Here is a 19285-nt window from a genome sequence, read left to right on the forward strand (position 1 = left end):
AGACAACGGTTCACCGCCAAAGACAAAATACCTCCTCATTAAAGGACAACTTTGTTCTTTTACAACAAGGATTCATATTTCAGATTGTAATTAGAGAAATACAATACAAAAAATGATAAAAGCTAAATGAAAATGTGCCCTCAACATGTCACAGAGCTCACCCAGTGACCCGGCCATCGCCACCACCGTGGCGCGCTGCCTGAAGGTGATCGAGACGGTGAAGACGGCTGCCCAAGTCAGGTTCAAGTCTGTTCGGTTCAGTTCGGAGTGTCCGGAAGAGGAGCCTGAAGACGAAGACGAAGTCAAGGCCAAGCAGAAGGAAAAGGTTGGGACTTTTAACTCTCAAATACCTGGAACGCGCCCGAGTCGCGTTAGATTTTAACCACTTTAACCATTATTGTATGCTTTAACCTTAGAAAAATAGCAGATATACAAGCTCACAGCGCGGCACCGAGTGCCGCGCTGCGAGCTTGTAGATCTGCTATTTTTGAAAAATCGTGAAAATGTGTGCAAGTCTATGAATATCTTTGACCCGATCTTTGACCCGACTTCTAAATCCTTCCTCTAAATCAGTGGTTCTCAAACTTTTTCATGTCAAGGACCCCCAAAATTACAGGTATTTAGCCACGGACCCCCATCTCAAAATATGTTGTTCCAGGGACCCCCCAGAAGCAAATATTTGATTTACAAATGTTCGCTTTTAAATAGATATATTCAAAGACTTGCAAAGAAAAATCATGATTTTTCAAAAATAGCAGATCTACAAGCTCGCAGCGCGGCACTCGGTGCCGCGCTGTGAGCTTGTATATCTGCTATTTTTCAATGGTTAAAGTAGTCAATAATCCTAGGCCTAAATGGGTTAATTGTATTTGATTCATCATAATGTGGTTGTTTGTTGTAGAGCCTGACCAATATATCGGTTGTTTTTGGACCTCGATGTCGGCATCAGACATCAGTCATTATCTCCCTGATGTATCGGTCGTTTTTATAAGTAACATTAGACCACCATTTGATGACATTTAACCACTCAGACCCAACAATTTTAAATATACAGTATTGTCGTTGCCCGTAAGGATCCATTTGGTCTCATTTTACACTCATGAGTTAAAGATCTTATAAAGGTCTATTTTGTTACAAAATCTCCTTCATTTAGCTGAAGTCCACCTGGAAACTCATGGGGGTTCCTGGACTAAGAAAAAAAAGTGCAATAACAGAAAACACAATGCACTGATAAATGGGTTTAAAAGTGTTTCAGCTGGTCAGCCAAATGAGATATCTGCATATAAATGACATTAAACTAATTGTATATCTGTTCTTGAGGTAATTGATTATCCCCCAAAATCACAAATCCACTGGTTGTAGAGGATTACTAAAGTATCTTAACTGTACATATTGTGATGTTTCAGCTGGACCAGTACAACCAGCGCATACTGGACAAGAGGCAGGAGCACTACCACGAGATGCACCAGCGCAGGGAAAAAGAGAGAAAGGAGAAAAAAGCTGGCGCCGCCAGCACTGCCAAGCCAGGTATCAAAACATACTGAAATACACCAGTTTAAACCGCCAAGCCAGGTATCAAAACATACTGAAATACACCTGTTTAAATCTGCTTCAGAATGTGCCTTAGTCCAAAGCAATAGAGCTCCATCTCATCTAAGAAGACCAGAAGACTGCTGCCAGTGACTGCACACAGTGTAACTTAAACTCCTTTTCTTGTCCATGCCAGGTAGTCTTTGAGCTTGTTTGATTGAATACATTATTACAGGGGTCTTCAACGTTTTCAGGCCAAGGACCCCCTTAGCTGAGATAAAGATGAAGCACGGACCCCCACTACATATTGTATAAAATTGTGCTTCGGATTAAAAATGTTCATTTCTTAGACAGCTTAGACTTGTTTGACTGTCATCATGTTGGAGTAATGTGTATTTTCAGACATTTAACCACTTGAACCGTTAAATACTTATTCTGCCAAAAATAGCAGATCTACAAGCTTACAACGCTGCGAGGCGTTGTAAGCTTGTAGATCTGCTGTTGTTTGGCTAATGTTCCACTCAGAATAGGGACGCTATTCCCCCTGTTGAAGACCCCTGCTTTATTAGACAGCAATGTAAACACTATGTGGTGCAGTCAGACATTAAGGCTAAACAGATAAGTCCTAGAGACTTGTTTCCATCGTGGTCATGTATTCAATTCATCAACACAGTAGCAGCACCTCCGGTTTGTTACGTTTGCAGATGAGGATGTTATGGAAAGTTGTTGTTTGCGGTGTGCTCGCAGCTTAGTTACTCATGTAGCAATTGCAGTTAGCTTACAAATGATTGCTATTGTGTGGCTTTCAAACCAGAGTTGAGCCGTTTAGATTTTCACAACCATAGTTGAGTCAGAAGAATGTCTCCGTGAATAATGTGCTGTTGAGCGTTGTTGTGCCAAATGGAGCTGGAGGTTGTCCAGGACCCAGGCTGTTACTAGGATGAAGTTCCACTTCCTTCCAAGACATTGCTCACAGTAACATCTAGACGCCTACGCTCGTTTACTGTCACCACAGGATCTGCTATAAAGCTTGGGAAGTTTTCGCTATTAACACTTGCAATGAGGGGTGACCTGACCATCATATTCTTTCTTCTAAATTGGCTTTCACAGACATGGCTTAAAACAGAAAATGTTTAGTGCAGTTAACGTTTTGCCTCTGACATTTTAATAGGACTCTTCTGAATTAAATCTTACAAGGGAGTTTAAAGTTAATAGGTTTTACAAATACTTAAAGCTGCAATCAGTACGTTTCATGTACTAACTGGGATTCAAACCTGTGTTCCCCGTGCAAACTTTACTGTTGTTTTGTGTAAACTAAAGCGCCCTTAGGTTTCTTGAAATGTGCTATATAAATCTAAGTTTATTATCATCATCATTATTATCATCATTATTATTGTTACTGTTGAGATTTAATGGTAAGCAAGCACATTATTTCAATTTTAGTTAGATGTCCTAGAGGAAATACAACTTAATGTCTACTTATTCCATTCAATAATAGATACAATTACCAGAAAATATTGTATTGCATCACCATATGATTGTGATCGCCATGAAAATGTCCAGCTCTTGTCCGTCTGTATGCTAATACCTACATGCATACACTGTCCACATGCGGTCACTAAAGCATCGAAGGCAGGTCAGTTCAGTTTTTTAAACCAGTGGTACTCAACCTGTGGGTCCCCAAATTATTTGTGGGGTTCTCCAGATGATTATCTTAATGTGCTACATTGTTTTCTCTCTCAATAGTAAACCAACCAACATAAAGTATGTACTGCCTCAACTCTTAGTGCTTGTCAGGGTGGGAGTCCAAAGTTAAAATATGATTATTTGGGGGGTCGCGGCCTGAAAAGGTTGAGAACCACTGGTATAACCGAACTGTCTGTGTGTGTGTGTGTGTGTGTGTGTGTGTGTGTGTGTGTGTGTGTGTGTGTGTGTGTGTGTGTGTGTGTGTGTGTGTGTGTGTGTGTGTGTGTGTGTGTGTGTGTGTGTGTGTGTGTGTGTGTGTGTGTGTGTGTGTGTGTGTGTGTGTTGGGGGATCGCTGCACAACCTGCACAAGTCTCATTTCTCCAAAAGCCCTTGAAAATGATTAAGGATTATGGTAAGCTTACGTTTCATATTGCATTCACCTTACCTGTAACTTTCACTACTCCCAGAAAAAAAAAATATATATCGATATTTTTTCCCCGATCTCCGATCTTATAAAAATGACCATATCGGCCGCAATTGAGTGGGTCTCAATTGAAGAGACCCACCCCCCAGCCCACTCGGTTGTTTTAGATTGTATTAACATTCTCTGTTTTATTCACAAACAAAGAGGTTATGGATTGCAGCTTTAAATTGCTAACTAAAAATAAATTTAATTTTTTGTTGTGATAGTGATGTAATGATCGCTGGACACTATCATTCTGATATGTTAACGCATTGTAGGTGTTATGTTCTTAAAACTTCAAGCCTAGATTTTGTTGTCTGTATTTCCTATTCCATTAGCAAGGTTTAACAAAAAATCTAAGCCATGTTCAAGAAAGCCACATTAAGACCTGTATTGTATTCCCGACTTTGTTCCCTGTTTGGTGGGGGAGAATGTACTCGATTCAGTCATTAAATTGTGGGTAAGTCATGTTATTTTTTTGAGTATCTGCTGGCCGGACGGATAGGTTAACATCCAAGCTATTACCATTAACTTTAAATCTAGAACAGGGGTGGTCAACTTTGATGATGGAGAGGGTTACTATATTTCCACACTCACTCCAGATTGCATATTCAGTCAAAGATGGCTAAAATAGACGATCTACAAGCTAAAATGCACCGTACTACGACATCTTTTCATCTTGGTAGATTTTCGCTATTTTTAAATTGGAATCCTGAATTATTTTGAGGGATTTTTTTATTGGAATCTTGAAAAGTTAATTTAAAATGCATTTATATGTTTTTATGTTAACTTTATGAACATAGATGCAAATACATTGGACAATTGAAGCGGGTCATGTTTACGGAAATCAACAGTATATCAGTATTCCGATATTAACTTGTGGGCCGCATTAAGTGAAGGTGGGGCTGCCAGTTGCCCATGTATGATCTCCAATGTCCAGACCTGGAAATCTGGATTACTACTTGGACTAGGGTTTGGATTCCCGGAACCGGAGGATACATCATGGAATCGGACCGTTAAGAGGGAATCGTTACGGAACCGGAATCATTAAAATCCTAAAGCATCCCAGCCCTAGATGCCAAGTGATTGTAAACAAACTACCTGATAAAAGAGAAACAATGCAATTGTCTCGTTCCCGAGGACTTGGACTTAAGGTTCCCGAGGACTTGGACTTAAGAACCACTGGATCTGAGTCATAAGCCTTTGAGCTTAGAAAACAACCCGGTTCTGCAGTCATTTTGATCTGCATGACAAGCCCACCTCGCGCCAGAGTAGAGACAAAATCTAGGAAGTATGGGTATGCAGATGACCTAGCCATTATGCTGCGACAACCAACCTGGAAGGCAATGGAGGACGGTCTTAATCAGGACATGGACATCCTGGTTGACTACCTCCGAAGGTGGCGCCTGCAGCTCAGCATAGGCAAGACGGTGTCGGCATCATACCACCTCAATAACAAAGAGGCAAAAAGGGAAATTAACGTGTGTGTTAACAACAAGCGCCTGGAGTTCCAGCAAGCCCCAAAATACCTAGGGGTACGCTTAGATAGAACACTGTCCTTCAAACAACATCTTGGAGATGTGAGGGCCAAGGTCACATCAAGGGTCTCTCTCATCCGACGTCTTGCTGGTACGACCTGGGGAGCATCTGCCACCACACTACGAATTTCCACCCAAGCCCTAGTCTTTTCGGCAGCTGAATACTGTGCCCCAGCCTGGTGTAGGAGCCCACATGTCAAAAAGGTAGACTCCGTAATAAACAACTCCCTTCAAACCATAACTGGCTGCCTGAAGCCCACTCCTGTTTCCTACCTGCCAGTCCTTGCAGGAATTGCCCCGGCCGGCCTCCGACGAGAGGCTGCAACCCTCAGGTTAGCAAGGAAAGCCCAGATACACGACTGGCATATCCTGCACCACGCCACAGTGGACATAAAGCCTCCAAACAGACTCAAGTCCCGCCACCCTTACAACAAGGCAGCACAAGAGATGCTCTGCTCCATCCCGGAGGACATGTCCACGGGGGCGTGGCTGGCGGCATCCTGGAAACAGGAGTGGGAGTCGGTTGGGCCCTCCCGTATCCACCGCCACATCTGGGACCCGGGAGTTGGCGTTGAGGGAGAGGACCTACCCCGCCGGCAATGGACTCTACTGAACCGCCTGCGCACTGGAGTCGGCTGCTTCAAATCAGCAATGAAGAAGTGGGGCTTGGCAGACATGCGAGTGTGGCGAGCCTGAGCAGTCTGTAGAGCACATAATTAACACCTGCCCCCTGTACAAACCACCTTCAGAGGCTGGCCTCTTCCAAGTGGGACCAGAGACAAGGGCGTGGCTACACAATACTGAGTTGGACATTTGAGGATGATACACGAAAGAAGAAGAAGAAGCCAGAGTAGCCCTTCTTCCCTGTTGACGAGAAAATAGAGGATTTATTGGAAGACCAAGAAGAGTAAAGTAAAAGCCCTACTTCGATGCTTGCGATGATAGTTGGCAGGTATTTTAATTATTTGAATGATTCACAAGGAGTCTGCGCATCCCAACAAATACTCCTGTGGAAGTGCAATAGGCCTACAGCGCAATATCTGACTTAAGTTTATTTCTCTAATATTTTATATATGTTTAAACATTCACAAGCACATCATTGTACAGTAGATCTGCATGTGGTAGACAAAACTAGTCGGCGTCAAATGTTTATTAGCTAGGAATCTTTCTACATTGCTGTATTCTCCTCAAATTGAAGTTCGTTTCATTCCTAAATTAGATGCGTTCATATATTTTAATTATAGTGTATGATGTAAATTATGGTGGCTTGTAAAACTCATAGATTTAGTGTAGCATATACTGGACGTACAGGTTGCGTAGGTACCAGCGTGGGAGATTAGTGTCATATGTAGCTAGTTTATAAAAGAAATAATTGCTTTTGATCCTAAAAGTTAGAATTGTTAAATGCTTGTATTAAAGTTATATTTTGACTCTCCTTTTAATTTGTATTTAGGCATTTAGCAGATATTCTTATCCACAACGTAAATACCATTTCATAGATTGAGATCGTAAGTGTTTCTGCATGCTAACATAAACAAGTCGATGTTAGCAAGTCCTGCTCGTCGCTCTGCATACTGAATTGACCGCAGTAGGGTTCCCATTTGACTACGTTTGCTCTCCAAGCCTCACCTGTTCACTGGTTCAGGTAACCTATGTTCACATTGGATAGTTTCTGTATCATTACTGGATGGATGAACAGCCTAGACCTGTTTTAGCTCAGTTTGATTTAGACAGGAAAGGACGAGCTCCACTCTGTAGTCGGAAAATAAATGGAAATGAATGCATAAATAAATAATTATAACTCTGGGCTATGGATTGCCCTTAGCTTGCTTGGCGGTGATTCACCACCTAATCAATGTTAGTGATGTTGTATAATTAAACTTAACTAGACGTTGTTCCCGTACACATTTATTTTCCAGTATGAAATTTAATGAATTCCATTTTATTTTGACACTACATGCTGGACTCTGAATTTTATTTCAGTTTAGTCAAAGTATAAAGAAGTGTACACAACAAGTTAGAGAATATAATCTTGATCATGTTTTTGTTTTGTTTTTGAAACGAAATATGACATATTTGGATTTGAAAATGTTATCCATTGCATCATGTTTATACTGTGTGTACTGTAGATAAAGCTATGGTTGACACATGAGATGCCATATCGTTAACGGCTAAGGGGATGTTTAAATATGCAACTTAAAATGTATAGTATAGGCCTGGTCATCTGAGAAAGCAAAGCTTAAAGGGCTCAAATCCTAACATTAATATTTCATCAGTAGTTTATAGTCTGTATGTCAGTGTTGCTGGCTATATTGAAGAATTGATCATTACATTTATGGCCATACTGATTTGAAGTAAATGGCGATGTTAGGCCTTGAAGATAAATGTAGGTCACTATGATATTCCCACTGTTGTATTGAATACAAACAATTTGATGCAAGGTGTTCAAACTGATTATTTGATATGTCAAAACACGATCGGTTATGAAACGGCAGTGCAGGGCATTAGAAAAATGCTTATTTATCAGTTGTAGTGTGATTCATATTAAAACCACACTCATACAGGACTTTTTACTTATATTTAGATACAACTAAGGTTCAGTAGATTGTAGAAAGAAACCACATCTCTGTGATCAGGACATTTCAGTCCTCTTCCCAGCTGAAATTATTCTCCCCCAAACCATTCTTTAAATTGTAGCTTCTGTTTTTTTTTTGGTGTGTGTGATCTAATGTAAATGTGTCATTGTTTCAAGGACGCAGAACGCAAACATCGGTTTTTCGCAAGTTTGAAACTGGTTAATAAGAGCCACTGTTTAGGACCAAAAATTGAGGAGCATTGTAAACTCAGACCTTTTTCCTTTCCAACGTCTCCTCCAGGCCACAAGAGCAGTGAACCCAAGAACGTGTGGATCTGCGGCCACTCGCTGGTGTACTGGGCCGAGTCTAGGGCCAAGTCCCCGGAGGTAGGTATGCAGCTGGGCATGGACCCCAACAACGTGATGATCTCGTGGAAGGGCACGCAGGGGTAAGTGGAGACCTTGACATTTTAAAGTTTGAGAACTACTGATTTAGACCAAAATGCAGGTTTAAATTGAATTCGGCAATGAATCTCTGTTTTAAGGATGACCTGGCCCCAGCTGCTGCCGCTGCTCCACCAGCTGAAGGTGAAGTGGCCCAACCCCGAAGTGCTGATCATCCACCTGGGCGGCAACGACATGAGCACCGACAGCCCCACGGACCTGCTGGCCTCGGTCAAGAACGACCTCACCTCCATGCGGAGCATCTTCGGCCCCAAGTGTCTGCTGGTGTGGTCCAACATCCTGCCCCGCAGGGTGTGTACCCCTTATTTTTATCCAATAGGTAGCGTTCTCCAGTCCTTCTAGGATGGTGGGAATAAGCGGGCTACAATTGTAGGAACAATAATATCTTCTTTATTCAGCCTGAACCAACACAGCAGCCGTACTTGAAACACAAGTCGTTAACCAACAACACTGAACTGCGTAACCCTTTTACCTGTCCCCCTATGCACCTAGGCAGGTAGGAACTAAAGTGTCAATACAAAAAGGGCACAGATTAATACAACACACTAATGAGGAATGTGCCAAATGAAAATGATACATGAAATACTGAATACTGATTTCTTTTTTAAAACCGCATAAGGTGTGGCGCCACTCGGTAGACGCACACGAGGTCGACCTGGTGCGGACCACGGTGAATCGCCGCATCCACAGTATCATCACGGAGCTGGGCGGCACCTCGTTGACCCACGACAACATCCGCTGCGGCTCGAACACGGGGCTTTATCGCGCTGACGGGGTTTGTGAATCAATTTTTTTTCTGGAGGAATATGTATTAGACATTGTCTCATTATTGTTAGTAGACAACAACTCAGACTTCTTGAAGTATAATTGACATTAAAAATACCCGGGTATAGTGTAACCAGCATGTTGCCTCAATGGGGCTAACAGGGGTATGTTGTGGGGTGTGACTCACAGTGGGTAAAATACATTTGAGTTAATTTTAATATTCACATCATATTAAATTTCCTTGACAGGTTCACCTGTCGTCCAAGGGGATCGACCTGTTCAACCTGAACCTGCAAGATTTTCTGGAGAAGTGGGAGATGGAGAGTAACAAACTTCACAATTAAAGTGTCCTTTTTATTTTTTTTATTTTAAATTGCAGTCAGATAGTCTACTCTCCGCTGTACTCTTCTTTACTTAATTTTAGACGTGAACGGTTTAACAACATACCGCAAGATGGAATTATCTAGCTAAAGTGGATGTAAAGGTCTAATCCAGTTGGCTGACACGTAGAAAATGGGTCTTAAACTAGTAGGAAGAATTCTTCTTTTATGTGTGTATATCTATCTCATTTAGTTATTTGTGGTGTTGTGATGGGTAGACACTGTAATGAGCTGGTTTAATTTGTGATGAGTAATGCCCCAACGAATCCAACGCCAATTCTATTAAAGTATTCCCGAATTGTCGGTCTTAGCTCATCATTCAGAAACATACGTAGTTGAATCATGACGGATATGTACTTCGGTTTTGTCTCAATAAACTACATAATGAAATAATGTTTGTTTTTCTATAACAGCATGCTGTACAATTGATTATTGTTGAATTATATTCAAAGATGATGCCAAATTATATTCAAAGATGATGCCATGACTATTTAGGTAAGCAACTATTAGTCTTGCATGCAACATTGTATGTATTCACTTTAGATGTGATGTTTTATGAGCAAGTGAATAATCTTACCGTATATTTTTATACATGAAAGAAGATACACAGATGAATATTAATCTTTTTAATTATAATGCATTAAAAGTGCTTTTCAACCGTATATGCTAACGGCAGTTTATAGTAGAAGTTCTCCTAGTCCTGGGGAGTGTTAAATATTCTAACAGGCAGCAACATCTAGGGCAGTGGTTCCAGTTTAAACACTGAAGGTAGTTGAAAATGGTTGTTCTACAAGCTCACTGCAATGTGAGTTTTTAGATCGATCTTGACAAAATGTTCTCTTAAAGGGAGGGTTGGGGGAGGGGGTGGCAAAAACTCTTTTCAGACAGGGGTCCCTGACCAAATACATATCAGTTTTCGGTTTATTGACTGGAATATGACCACTGCTCTAGGGGCACCCCAGCATCAGAATTAAAACACACTGCTTCAAAGGGAATGTTTTATACTGAGCATGCGTTTGGTTTAGTGTCGGTTTTTTGTTAGATATGATGATGTGTTGAAATGTTCTCCACTTGGATGTCTGGCCGTTGTGTTGTAGCCGTCAGACGGGAACAGGCGGAATGAACCCAGGTGAGAAGCTTCTCTTGCAGGTTGGTGATCCTCCAGGATGAGTCCACAACTTCACAGGTATTGAGATCATTTCAAAAAGTAAATGCTATTATAGTTAAGAAACTAAAATATCTAACAAATCTATATGTGTGAAAACATCTTTCTCCCTCTTTTTAACTCAAATGAAAATGTATATATTTAACAGAGGAGGAATATATGTATAATATAGTCATTATGGCGTTAGACTGGTTCTCAACATGTGGGTCGGGACCCCCAGGAGGGTCCCCAAATTATTTTGGGGGGTCCCCAGATGATTAACTTAATGTGCAATATTGTTTTCTCACAACAGTAAACAAACCAAAATAAGGTTCAAGTGTATTTCTAAAGTGACAATTTAATGACTTTTTAATACCTATAAAATTACGAATTAAACATTAGCTAAATTGTCAAATATTAGAGGCAGATATTGTGAAAATAGCTGATCTACATGCTAACAACGCATGTAGATCTGCTATTTTCACAATAGAACTGTGTTATACAAAATGTAATGCCTCAACTCTTAGCGCTTGTCAGAGTTCACTGTCTACTTATGATGCTTTTGTGTGACGCTGTAGTATGATCAAGTAGTAATTTACGAAAACAAATACAAACTAATAGTTAGAATATGGAGATACGGTTTCTGCCCAACAGCAAGGATCTTCTGAACTGCTTGAATATTTCCAATGACAAAAAGCCTTCTACCCCTAAAACTAATTGAGGGTATGCATGTGACATTATCATCATACATGTTATGCGGCCTAATGCGGGACGCCTACTGAGTGGCAAAAAAAATACTTTCTGACTTTGACAGCCCATACATCCAAACCGAAAAGCCCTATCTGATTCCATTAAACGACGTTAAACTCACTTTGCCACTCGATGTGCCATTCACTTAATGCATGCACATACCCTCTATTTTGGAACTAATATGACTCTGTGCCTCTGTTTCATATACTGCTCATTCAATGTTTTATCCATGCTTCTGGTCAGACTAAATTAATTTCATGCATTTCCCTCTGAGGAATGTAGACATGGTCTGATATTTTTGGTATTTAAATTTGATATGATATTAATGGATCCTAACCAGTAGCCACCATCCATGTCTCAAAGGCCTATTGCCTATATCAGTGGTTTTCAACCAGCGGTCCGTGAGGGGTTTCCGTGTGGTCCTCAGCTAAATGAACGATAGTTGTTACCAAATAAACCCTTATAGAACTCTTAACTCATAAATGTCAGCATTACTAAATGTACTGCATTACTTGAGAAATCTACACAATTAGAGAATATAGAAAAAGTTTTATTTTGGTTAATGTTTGCCTCTTATCTCTCCTATGGTACCACATCAAATACAGCGTGGAATTGGGGACAAAATCCAATGACATCAAAACATTATTAGCTTGTGGTCTGAGAGGCCTCTTCAAATCTCTTCCAATGGTGCTCTGACCGTCGCTCAAATGCTGAATGGACCTTGATGTGAAAAAGGTTGAAAACCACTGGCCTACATATCACCAAATTGGTGGATTGATGGCATCAGTAGGCTTAGTAAGCAGGCCCATAGGTACACATAGCTGTACATGTCCCTATTATGTTCAAGGTGTACCAGGTCAAAAGTCTGATCTATTCTACTTCAAGAGCAGTGACAGGTGCTGTGCTGTATTTATGTGTATATAGTATACAGTATGAGAGGGGGTTTGTGTGCCATCTTGTGGTGATGTGATGTAATGGCAGGGAAGATAACAGTTCACATGTTCAGCAAGAGAAGAAAACTGGACTGGTTTGACAGGTCCGGTTGAAGACTGGAAAAACAGTGTCCTTGTTTGTAGCCTACAGTCTGTAGCAATATTGTGTTTGTGCCAGGTGAGTAAAGATGAATTAATGCATGAATGTGTTTATATTGTACAGTATACTCAGCTGTATGTGTATATGTATGTATACACACGCATGCATACACAGTATATTTAAATATGTTTCAGTCAAACAACATAGTCTCTTTGTGTAACTTAGACAAACATTTTAAAACAACATTGTTTATTAATTTATATGCATACGGTACATAGTAGTTGAATTCCCTGCATTCAGCCTAGTGTATCTCTCTACCTGAGGTCATAGGCAATAACTGATGGAGCTGTGACCGAGGCTGGATATAATGCTACCAAGCTTATATCTTCTATCTATTTATAAATTCCAGATCTATTTATAAATTTCAGAAACAGTGTCTGTTTGTGTTTACACCCGTAGCCAATCGCAGGCCACAGGCTCTGTGTAACGGTAGCCAATCAGACAGGGGCAAAGAGTGACATCATAATATCAAGGCATATATATAAGGCTGCATATCAGTATTTATCCAGTTTAGAGATCGGACGGGTTTATTAAAATGTCTGAAATACTATTTGATTCTGAACTTTTGTTGATAAATACCAGGGGATCCTTACCCTTCTGGATAGATAATGATATGCAGCCTTATACATGTCTTGATATTATGATGTCACCCTTTGCCCCTCTGATTGGCTACGGTTACACACAGCCTGTGGCCCATGATTGGCTACGGGCGTAAACACAGACGGACAATGTTTCTGGAATTGCTATATACATATATGGATGGATGAACAACACTGCTGTCCATGAAGAACTAATGAAATGTCTCAACAGTGTGGGGTTGGGGTGTGGTAAAACACGGCAGGTTTTGCTGGTGTCTGGCCCTATGGTCTGGCCTCACCATTTCATTACCTGTCTGTGTGCACCGTCGTCATCATCAGCATCCATGTTTTACCTGAAACCAGTTTTAGAAAGAAACCAGTGTTGCACATTCTTGGATGATGAATGTTGTAGTAGTGGGACATTCCACATGTTGGTGGCGGAGCAGTTTAATGAGAACTGTCCCAGGTTCCCATTAACCTCTAATAGGTATAAACCTGTTGCATTTACAGTATATAGATCAAACCTGACTTAAAGTTCTTTAAGGAAACGGTATAGCATGCGTCATACAAAGTTATCAAAAGCTCTATGCAAATGTTAAATGTCATTGTAATCACTCGTCATAATATTTCGTGTCACTCAATCCCATATACTGTATCTGCATAAAGTAAATCAGGATAAAGTTTCCTTATTTTATACCTGACATTTTTTTCTTTTTTTTTGTTTGAATGGTGTTTGTGTTGTAGCGATTATGGATTCACTGTCATGTCAAGACCACCGTGAAAATAAACATTAAAACAACCATGTTCATCTTCACCTGGTGAATTTATTCCTGCTCAGGCTTGAACAGTGGTTCTCAAACTGGGGTCTGGGCACCCCCAGGGGTCCTTGAGTGGGTGCCAGGGGGTCCCCAGCAGAATCGTTGATAGGTTAACCAAATAGCCCTTGTGGGTCTGTAACTCTTGAGTGTGTACCGAGTTAGACAGCAAATTTTGGGGTCCCAAAGATAATTAAAAATAAAATAAAATAAAAAGATCAAATTGGGGCCTGTGGTAAAATGCCTATTAAACTGAGGGTCCTTGAAATTAAATTTGGAATCACTGCTATAGAGCCACACCGTAACAATCTCGAATTAGCTGGTTTGTTTATGGCACTTCCGTGACCACAAGAGCAAAGGTCCGTTTCTCAATGGATTTGTCATCTAGGAGGGTTATTAAACAAATTTGGACCGGGGTGTATTTTTTTAAATGGCGGGGAAAATGTTTGACAGCTAGGGTAATTTTCAGTCTCATTCACTTACTATACACTATACTATAAAGGAAAAATTTACTCCCAAAAAAATCTGCTTTAAGTGGGATGTGAGGGGTCAAACTAGGGGTTTTTAATTATTCTGAATCCATTGCAAGCATTTTTTTAGCATGAAAAACATTCCTTGGGCTAAAAAACGCTCAACAAAACACTGGTTTAGTGATGAGTCATCAATTTTCAGTCTCTTTGGGGTCCGTTTTTTAGCCCAAGGAATGTTTTTCATGCAAAACAAATGCTTGCAATGGATTCAGAATAATTAAAATCCCCTAGTTTGACCCCTCACATCCCACTTAAAGCAGATTGTTTGGGAGTCATTTTTTCCCCCTTTATAGTAGGCTATAGTACTGTATAGTAAGTGAATGAGACTGAAAATTACCCTAGCTGTCAAACATTTTCCCCGCCATTTTAAAAAAATACACCCCGAACAAATTTGTTTAATAGCCCTCCTAGATGACAAATCCTTTGAGAAACGGACCTTTGCTCTCGTGGTCACGGAAGTATCGGATTCGCCCCAACTAAATGGGGTCCCTGCATATTTTTTCAAATGCTTTCAACGGCTGATTTTAGGTCAGAGAGGAGACATTTTCTAGCAGGCCTATACAGTTTGCTATCATTAAATATTGTATAAAGTCATCTCCGTTGTCCAGTCTCTGCACCACCACTGTGCACCATGACATTTGTCAGTGTGAACAAAGCGTTCTAGGAGTTTTAAGATTTTACTTTACAACTTTTATTTTAGAGAATTTGAACTACATTCTCTAATAGCAGCCTTATTTTGACAATTCTGGAAAATATTGCAATAAATGAATTAATAAGCAACCTTGGCCTATAGACCTAGTAGGCCTACGCACTGGAGTTTTGTTTGTCATCTTTAGAAGTTGGATAATTTGCTAGGTTATCTGTTCCCTCTTTATGCTTGTAGATCTTTCTAATCTAGACTGTTCCCTTTTGCCCCAAAGCCACACCAGACCCCTTCTGTCTCCCCCCCCCCCTTTTCACAATAAGAGGGTTGTCTCCTAGTCAGTGTTGCCATGTCCGCTTATTATAAGCGACTTCGGGACTTTTTTCTGTAAAGTTGCTTGTTAAATAGGCCTATTGGTAGGTTTTGGTGGAGGCTTGTTTCTAAAGGGTAGTTGCTTATTTTGGGCTTGCTTCCTAATGTTGTTTAAACCAGTGGTTATCAAACATTTTCATGTGAAGGATGTATTTGTCTGCAGACCCTTTTATTAGCATATAATAATAATAATTCTTATTATTACACAATGTTCACATTTTCTTTTGAAATTAGCAGCTCTACAAGGTCACACGCATCACATTACAACACGTGAGCTTGTAAATCAACTATTTTGGGTTTAAGAAGGTGCCATAGTTTTGTACTTTTTTTTTCTGTTTTGTATGTGTCTATGGAGTTAACATTACTCTAACAGATCCCCAGGTGTGGTTATAAATATGCAGATATGTCTTCCCTGTGTATTTTTGGTTTCTTCCTGAAAGCTGAAAGCCTCTGGGGCAAAACCCCCAATTGAAATACACTGACATAATGACATCATCTCCTCCCTTCATACCATACCAGTAAGATGCCCTAAGGGCGAGAAGCGACCGCTAGGGCGGGCAGAAACAACAGACATGTAAAAGGGGGTGGGCTTCAACAATTACAGCTCGTCCATATTGTCCAATTTGTCCAGACACCAGGTTTCAAGACTCTGAGTTATGGCATTATGGTGTCACTCAGAGGATGGGGGGGGCGGGTAACGTCATTAATTCGGCTCCGAATGACGCCGTATCATAGTTTAGAGTTAGACGGAGCTGAACCTAAATAAATTATAGGCTCTAAAAGTGGAGAATGAATCGACCCGTATAGGAGCTTCCCCGCAACTGAAAGATTGAGGATGGCTTGTGTGAGGAACCTCATCTCGGAGCTGCAAAGCGGAGGGAGAGGTTCTGAAAGGAGCTACACAAAGTCATAATTTTAACACTTTTCTGTACACTTTAAAAATAATAATAATCCTCCTCCAAGACCAAGTCTAATCTATCTATAAATGCGACAAATCTCTGTCTGTTTGTTTGTAATCCGCGTATCTCGAGAACCGTTCGTCCCACCGGCTTCAGATTCGGCACGCGCGTTCCCCGCCGCCGCGCGGAGTGCAGTGCCGGGCCTCGACCCGACCCGACTCGCGGTTTTCCGAAACCGGCGCGAAACGTTCGGAATCTCCTTATGCAGAGCTGATTGTTGACATCAGGCTGTTCCGGAGGAAATCGGCGCAAGCGCTGAGTCATTGTGACATCACTTCATAAAAGGCTCTGACATCACGTACGCCACATGAGTCAACACAAAATCTCTGTGAATGTGTATGTATGTATGTAATCCGCGTATCTCGAGAACCCTTCTTCCCACCGGCACGCGTGTTCTCCAGATATGGGCATAAAGTCTGACATCAGAGTTTTCCGCAACCGGTACTGTGTGTGCAGAGATCTTCATATATGGGCATAAGTGGACAAAGACAAACAGATGGTCAAAACGGGTCCTATGACAACAGGTATATTGGGGTTTGCATTAAAGGGTGGGGCATTCATGGGGTTTGCATTAAAGGGTGGGGCATTCATTCCCTATTTCAAATTCGGCACGTGCGTTCCCCACCGCAGCAGGTAGTGCAGTGCTCGGCCTCGACCCGACCCGATACACGATTTTCTGGAACCAGCACGAAAGGTTCGGATTCTGATGTCTGACATCAGGATTTTCCGGAACTGGCACTGTGTCTGCATAGATCTCCATATATGGGCATAAAATGGATGCAGACAGACAAATACAGATATCTCCATATATGGGCATAAATGGACACAGGCAAACAGATGGTCAAAGATCTCCATATATGGGCATAAAGTGGACGCAGACAGACAGATACAGATATCTCCATATATGGGCATAAATGGACACAGGCAAACAGATGGTCAAAACGGGTCCTATGACAACAGGTATAATGGGGTTTGCATTAAGTTTGTCTCCTCCTCCATCTGTTTGTCTGTGTCCCTTTATTCCCATTATGGAGATCTCTGTATCTGTCTGTGCCTCCGACTGTGTTGCAGACACAGTGCCGGTTCCCCCTTTAATGCAAACCCCATTATACCTGTTGTCATAGGACCCGTTTTGACCATCTCTTTGAAAAAGCGACAGAAATCTCATATATGGGCATAAAATGGACGCAGATAAACAGATATATGGCATATATGGGCATACAATGGATGCAGAATCACAAAGATCTCCATATACGGGCATAAAAGGGACACAGACAGACAGATACAGAGATCTCCATATATGGGCATAAAATGGACGCAGATAGACAGATATCTCCATATATGGGCATATATGGGCATAAAATGGACCCAGAACTATAACTGCAGTGATCTCCATATATGGACATAAAATGGACACCGACAGACAGACAGATACAGATATCTCCAATTCTCCATATATGGGCATAAATGGACACAGGCAGACAAATGGTCAAAACCGGTCCTATGAAAACAGGTATAATGGGGTTTGCATTAAAGGGCGGGGCATTCATTCCCTATTTACATTGTTCCGAGTTGGGGCCCAGCTTCTAGTCATAATAATACCTGATAATCATGTTTTAGTGGGGGGAAATCACAGCAAAAAAGCAACTTGCAACTTTAAAAAAAATAAAAAAACTTCCTCCAACTTCAAGTCTAATCATAATACCTGATAATCATGTTTTAGTGGGGGGGGGGGGGGGGGGGAAACTTGGTTGCTTGTTTACCCTAAAAAACCTGGCAACTCCGATCTCAGTTCCTCGGAGGAGCTTCAGTGCAAGGGTGCCCTGTGATGATTTCAAGTATGACGATGATTTGCCAGTGGCCAAACGCTCTCGCCTAAATTAAACATTATTTACCATTCTGTCCCTATCGGTACAAAATCAACATTCACAACGTTCTGCACGGCACCTCGCTCGCTTTAGCTCGCTCGGCGGGGCCTCAAGGTCGCTTCAGACGACGCGGTCAATAACTATTAATTATTAATATCGGCCAAAAACGGCGAGAGAAGTATTTCCGCGTTGGGCGTGGTCTCTGCTCAGCGCCCGATGCGTGTCGCGTGGGAAAAAACTTCCTCGAGTCGTTCTCCTAGTCAGCGTTGCCATGTCCGCTTATTATAAGCGACTTAGGGATTTTTTTTCTTTTTTTTTCTGGAAAGTTGCTTGTTATTATATATATATATTTTCAAATTGTTTCTAAAGTGTAGTAGCTTTTCACAGGAACCACTTTATGTAATATCTCATATAACATTGAAAGACAGACGGATAGAACACTGTACTATGCAGTAGATATCGTCAGAAAAACATGAGACCACCGTTTATATAATTACAAAAGGTTAACATTTTCATTGGAAAATAGCAGATCTACAAGCTCCTAACGCGTATCATCATGAGCTTGTAGATCGGCTTTTTTATATTTACTGCATAAGCCTACTGTGTTCTATCCGTCTGTCTTTCAATGAGATACATAAAGTGGTTCCTGTGTAAATAAGCCGCAAAGCTTACAAGGATCTCCTTTCAGTTGACCTTGTACCAACTACTTTTTTTTCTATTGCAAACTTCTAATAAACTCTTCAATCAATCAATCAATCAATATTTATTTGTCTGCAGACCCTTTTATTGTTGTTGTTGTTGTTATTATTACAAAAAATAGCAGATCTACAATCTCCCAAGCTTGTAGATGTGCTATATTTAGACCGCTCTCTTTGGCTTTGGGCCTGTTTTCATTGACTGATTGAATACTTTATTAGAAGTTTGCATAGAAAAAAAAGTACAGTTTCATGACGGTACAGTTCACTGGTACAATGTCAACTAAAAGGAGATCCTAGGAAAGCACTTGGCTTATTTACACAGGAAACCTATTGAAGTATCTCCCTTGTTTGCTTGTCTCTCAAAACCTGGCAACTCCCGGTCCGTTCCACAACAGTTTCCTCTCCACCACATAAACAACATCAGTAGCCTACT

The 19285-nt window shown here is 41.0% G+C and overlaps 1 protein-coding gene across 1 annotated transcript in view; it reads left to right on the forward strand.

Moving 5' to 3' along the window:
* The window catches only part of LOC308297661 (uncharacterized protein), a 67709-nt gene extending 57899 nt beyond the window's left edge, over window positions 1–9810 (forward strand). Inside the window, exons 27-32 of the mRNA XM_080741192.1 lie at window positions 155–325; window positions 1407–1527; window positions 8095–8242; window positions 8339–8549; window positions 8878–9033; window positions 9272–9810. Of these exons, the coding sequence (XP_080597318.1) occupies window positions 155–325; window positions 1407–1527; window positions 8095–8242; window positions 8339–8549; window positions 8878–9033; window positions 9272–9367 (903 nt within the window). The 3' untranslated portion in view covers window positions 9368–9810. The remainder of the gene's footprint in view (window positions 1–154; window positions 326–1406; window positions 1528–8094; window positions 8243–8338; window positions 8550–8877; window positions 9034–9271) is intronic.
* Window positions 9811–19285: the final 9475 nt, after the last annotated feature.

This window comes from Nannobrachium achirus, assembly GCF_963921795.1.
Source record: "Nannobrachium achirus genome assembly, chromosome: 13".
Lineage (NCBI taxonomy): Eukaryota > Metazoa > Chordata > Actinopteri > Myctophiformes > Myctophidae > Nannobrachium > Nannobrachium achirus.